Here is a 6000-nt window from a genome sequence, read left to right as displayed (position 1 = left end):
GCAGAGAAACAGCAGGTAAATGATGTGATGACCTTCCTGAGGGAGTTCTGAACCCCTCAAGGTGGATCACAAGAGGGGCTTACTATGGCTGTATCCAGTAAGGAAATAATAGACTTCTTTTAAGAAAGTGGGGAGAGAAAGCAAAGACTTTTGCAAATACAAAAATTGCTTACAAAACAATTACTTAAAAAGTTCATTGGGGCTGGGTGCAGAATAAGAATAATGTCTTCATTTCATATTAGTTACAATGGTTCTGATGGTTTATAAAAGAGAAAGGCCAATTTCTGGTTTTCCTCATGACCCCTCCCCCAACATTCCAGAGCCCTCCTACTGCTATTTTTCCTACCCTCACCCCAACCCACCCCCCCTCCCCCCGCCGTCCTCTCCCCACATTAATTTGCCCCGCGCTTAGCCTGAAGACACATGATTGTTCGTTGGGTTTCAATTTAACAATGAACCTGATGCTGGGGAAGGGCACAGGGGCCCACTGGCGCAAACCCGGAGATGCTCACATAGGCGCCGCCCCATCCACTATCTGCCGGGAAGGGTGGCCCCGGCTGCAGACGGGAGCTCCGCCGCCCCTCCCCGTGGACTGAGGTAAGGAGGACCCGGCGGCTCCCGCTAGTGGCCTCTTAAGACACTGCAGCACATGTGGGCTTGTTTCTCTTCCAGTTGCTTTTGCCATCTTCTCTTCTGGTGAAAGGCCTGCTCTTCATAGAGTCCCCCAAAAATCAGTTCCTTGTCTTCCTCTGAGGTTCGAATCTAGTAGAAAGCCTTAACTTCAGGGATCCAGAGCCGCCGGCGTGCGGGAGTCAGGACGAACAGGGCGGCCCGCCCAGTCGGTTCATCAGCAGTTGTATAGACAAATTGAAAAAAACTAGCATTTAATATAAAAAGTGTTTTTCAAATGGTGTAATTTCCTATCCTCCTCTGGAGATCATAATTCCTCATGTGTCTGAGGTCCTATGGAAAAGGAGAGCAAGTGGAGAGAAAATGGATCACTCTCACGCTCTAAAGCACAGACTAGGCATTTTCTGCTATTGAAACCTATTATTTGTGCCCCACCTCCACTGCATCTCTCTTTTTAAATTTTTAGGAGTTTTGGTTTAGTGTGTTTGTGTCATATTTTGAAGGCAAAAACAAAAAATACATTTTCATTTTCAAGAACACTGAAATTAACTGTATACCCCTACTCCCTCTAAATTGTTTTTACAAGTACAATATTTACTTCTAGTAAAAATGCACATATGTTTTGTCAGGATTCTTCTTTTTTCACGTAATAGTGTGTACATTTTCCTCTGTAGCAGTGTAATTTACCATTTTCTAGTCTTGGGTGTTTAAACTGGTTTCCAATGCCTTGAAAAAAACGCTAGTAAAATAAATTTCTCCACGTATATAACTTCTTTATTGTATCGGATTATTTCTTTCAAGGTGAATTCTCAAGAGAGGAATTATTGAGGATATAAAATTTTAATGAATCTTGATTGATTTACTGCCTTTTAACAAGGATTTTTCTAATGCACACAGCTTCAACAAGATTCACCCAGAAGAGTTTCACCACCATCTTCCCCAACAAATGGCATATAGTCACCAAAAGTTAAAGTGTTAGTTGCTCAGTCATGTCCAGCTCTTTATGACCCTATGGTCTGCACCCTGCCAGGTTCCTCGGTCCCTGGAATTCTCCAGAGAAGAACGGTGGAGTGGGTAGCCATTCCCTTCTCCAGATTATCTTCCTGACCCAGGGATCGAACCTGGGTCTCCTACACTGCAGGTAGGTTTTTTACCATTTGAGCCACCAGAGAAACCCGGCATTACCAACATGTCCACTCTTTTCTATGTAGTAATAGTAATGCTAGAGTCCTTTAATTTGATTACTGTTTCTTCAAATTCATTTATTATTTGTGTTTTTATCTTATTTAAATAGTATGTCTACATTCTTTACCCATTTATTCATGAAAATCCTTAGGTTTTACTGATGAATTTAATTATTTTTATGGTGAATGTCCAACACTTCATCTGTGATTTTAATATCATGGCATAGTCTTCAGGATGTTTAGGTGAATCACTCAAGATCCATTTCTATAATTGCTTTTTTAGAATTAGTTTTGAGCTGAATAAATTAAAATCCAGAGTGAATCTTATTAAAGGTTTATATAAAGTCACTTTTTGTATTCTAACAATTTTTTAGACTGGCTACCACTCAAAATGTACACATAGTAGAGAAACCAGTGTATGTCATGTATCACAAAACTCATAAACCTAAACAATAATAATCACAAAGCACTCTTTCTTCAAAAAAAAAAAAGAAAACAAAAGGAAGGGAGGGAGGGAGGAAGAGAGGAACAAGGATGGGAGAAAGAGAAAGAAAAAAAGGCAGCAATTACATTAATAAATACTGTCTAGAAGCCCAACTGAATAAGCAAAGTGAAAAATATAGACTACCAGATGTCACAATGGAAGACTGAATAACTGATTCTTCTTGTTCTTACAAGATTCTGTTTCTGCAACAGAAACCAAACAGGCCAAGAAGTACCTACCTAAAGCCAAAGATCTGTACATACCTTCTCGGCTTGCCTCCTTTGCTGTCTTATCTCTATACAGTGCTCCCATTTCCTTCTCCTCCTGAAAGCGGTGCTGTAGCTGTTTGATCTCCTGATCATAGTCCTGCCACTCTGGGACAATTCGAACAGCGGCCTCCAGCTTGGGCTCTTTGGTCATTGGATTATTACACTGTGAAAATCAAAATAACGTACTTCAGCCGAGTTAAAGGAAGGGTATGCTACAGAGCATTCAGAGGTGTTTCTATTCTTGGGTTACAGGTCCTAACTGGACAAAAAGAACAATGATATGAGAAGCAATGTGGTAGGGGCTGTACAAAGCTTCTGCAAAGAAGTCGTGGAGCGCTACTGGAAGGCAGAAAGAGAAAGTCCGTTTGGAAAAACAACAAGGCACAGAGTGATCTGGAAGACAAATGGTAACTTCATGGATTCTAAATAGTGAAAACAGCCCCATTAGACAACAGAGGATTTACCTTCCTGCTGAGGTTACTGTAAGAAGTCCTGCAACCCCTGAACTACACAATTACAGAGAGAGACCAAATTATCTAGCTATACATCAGACTGGACTGAATGCAGAAAAGAGCCACACACAACTTACCAAATCAATTGTTTTTGCCCTTTTCTTAGAGGCATCATCACACCACGTTTCACACCAAAGCCATTCTTGAGGGAGTGATTTAATTGGCACCTGATGGATCATGTTATTGGGCAAATCCTATTCAGTAGAGAAGATAAAACACAACAATCTGAAGCTGTAGGGGAATAAACAACAAGGTCCTACTATAGAGCACAGGGAACTATATTCAATATCCTATTATAAAACATAATGGAAAAACGTGAATAAGAACATGTATCTGAATCACTTTGCTGTATAGCAGAAATTAACACAACATTGTAAGTCAACTATGCTTCAATAAAATACAAAAGAGAATATTTATAAATAAAGTGCTATGGGAAATTTAAATAAATGAACAGCAAATTAGCTGCCATTACATATCACATGCCAATCACAAAATTTTAAAACAGAGTTCTTAGCAAAAACTGTAAAGTACCTACAGTATTTATTTATGGTGTTTTTAAAAACCAAAGTTTAGATGATCCATAAAACACCTATCCATAAGAAGCACCTGAAAAACTTTAGGCTAAAACTCACAAACAGTCTGCTTTCTCCTTGGAAGGAAGGCTATGAAAAAGCTAGACAGTGAATTAAAAAGCAGAGACATTGCTTTGCTGACAAAGAACCATATATATAGTTAAAGCTATGGTTTTTCCAGTAGTCATGTATGGATGTGAGAGTTGGACCATAAGGCTGAGCGTTGAAGAATCGATCCTTTCAAATTGTTGTACTGTAAAAGACTCCTGAGAGTCCCCTGGACAGCAAGGAGAGCAAACCAGTCAATCTTAAAGGAAGTCAGCCCGGATTATTTACTGGAAGGACTGATGCTGAAGCTGAAGCTCCAATACTTCGGCCACCTGATGCAAAGAGCCAACTCATTAGAAAAGACCCTGATTCTGGGAAAGATTTAAAGGCAAAAGGAGAAGTGGCTGGTAGCAGATGAGATGATTAGATAGCACCAATGGACATGAATTGAGCAAACTCCAGGAGATAGTGAAGGACAGGGGAACCGGGCATGCTGCAGTTGACAGGGTCACAGAGAGCTGGACATGACCTAGCAACTAAACAACAACAGACTTCCCTTCCTGAGGGCATTTCTAAGAAAAACAGCACTGCCTTCTAAGAGCCAATTAAGCAATGAATGTGGCTCTTGTATGCCAAAGTTTTGCTTAAAGGAAGCTCTAAATCCACCTTGTCAACTGAGGCTTGATCCCAAGTAGATGAAGCCCACGTGTTTTCTAGCCAACTGTACTCTATGCTTTGAAGTTTTTTTCTTAGGAAAACTTTTGAGTTTGACACATTAATAATAAAATGTTCTATTGTCCAAAGACACAACCAATATGATCCAATAATTTCACTTCTGGGTATATACACATAAGAATTGAAAGCAGGGACTCAAACAGATACTTGCACACCAATGTTCATAGAGGCATTATTTACAACAGTCAAAAGATGGAAATAAGCCAAATGTCCACCAGCAGATGAATAGCCAAACAAAATGTAGTATATATACAATGAAATATTACTTGATCTTAACAATGGACAAATGGGGTTAATGAGTTCTCAGACAATGCTACTCAAAATGTAGTATGTGGACTTCGGGCACAGAGTTTGCTCAGAATGCAGATTCTTAGGTCCAACAAATACCTACTGAATCAGCCAGTGGAGGATGGGGGCCCAAAGATTAATGCTTTTGTAAGTTCTTCAGATGATTTTTTTTTAAATTAAGCTAAAATTTGAGAAGAACTGTTCTAATGTCTTTGCCCTGTCCAGTAGCTGGGTAAAACACCATTTAATATTAGCCTTTGCAAAGTCAGAAATGCATGCTGTTACCTCTAGGCTAATCATTTAAAAATTATTTAAGACTGTATAGTTTAATAGAGGGAAATAGAATTATTAAAAACTCTCAATCATTTGGAAAGAAACTGACTAAGGAAAAAAAAAGAAACAGAGGACATGTGGCATTAGCAAGGGGACTGTGGAAAAGCCAAACTTATTGGTGATTACCTTTACTATCAGCAGACTAATGTTCAAATTAAATGATGGTCACACCAAATGAAAAAACAAACCAATATAAGCTCTTTATAGGAAACAGAACTAAAACATAGGATTAAGAACTACTGAAAACAGAAGGATGAATAAATATACCACGAAACACTAACTAAAAGGAAAGCCAGTGTAGCCATACTAATATTAGATGAAGCACACTTCAAGCCCCTGCCCAAGAAGCATCAATAGAAATAATAACAAGTTCATTTGTCAGAAATATACATGACTTCTAAGTGTTTAGGCAATGAACAAAATAGTCTCTAAGTACATCACGTAAAATTTGACAAATCTAAAGACAAGATGTCACATTATGGAAAGAGATTTTAACATCACTGTCTCAGTAGCTAATGGAAGAACAGACAAACACACATAATGCAACAGGAAAGAACAGAATCTGACTCTGTGTTGGATCTGTTTCTTTACCGTATGCTTCCTGTTGCTTTTGTTATCACTAGAGGATGCTTTCTAAATCGCTAAAAGGATGCTTTCTACACTAATAAGCATACATAATGGCCTGCCTTGGGGAACCCAGTCCCTCTGCCTGAAAGTTAAACTCAAGGGGTTTTGTTCAGCTTAGAGAAACGTGTTGATCTTGTCCACCTGTGAATGGCTGCAGGAAAGAAGAAATCAACACATCCCCTCCCAGAGGCTGGGCAAGCCAGGAGATATTTTGCAAGACTTCCAGCCTCTTCACTTTACTTTCTCACCTCCTGCCTCTCTCTGTTTTATAAAAGAAACTAGCATCCAGACCCCAATAAGATAGTTCTCTAGGACTCC

At 39.3% G+C, this 6000-nt stretch overlaps 1 protein-coding gene across 1 annotated transcript in view; it reads right to left on the bottom strand.

The window, feature by feature from the left end:
* The window catches only part of UGGT1 (UDP-glucose glycoprotein glucosyltransferase 1), a 108982-nt gene continuing 103358 nt past the window's right edge, over positions 377-6000 (bottom strand). The window contains exons 39-41 of the mRNA XM_018065924.1: positions 3157-3273; positions 2562-2730; positions 377-963 (exon numbers count right to left, since the gene is read on the bottom strand). Coding sequence (XP_017921413.1) covers positions 938-963; positions 2562-2730; positions 3157-3273 — 312 coding nt within the window. The 3' untranslated portion in view covers positions 377-937. The remainder of the gene's footprint in view (positions 964-2561; positions 2731-3156; positions 3274-6000) is intronic.

Source organism: Capra hircus, chromosome 2 (genome assembly GCF_001704415.2).
Source record: "Capra hircus breed San Clemente chromosome 2, ASM170441v1, whole genome shotgun sequence".
Taxonomy (NCBI): domain Eukaryota; kingdom Metazoa; phylum Chordata; class Mammalia; order Artiodactyla; family Bovidae; genus Capra; species Capra hircus.
Note: the sequence above shows the minus strand (reverse complement) of the source record. Positions and strands in the feature narration are given on the sequence as shown.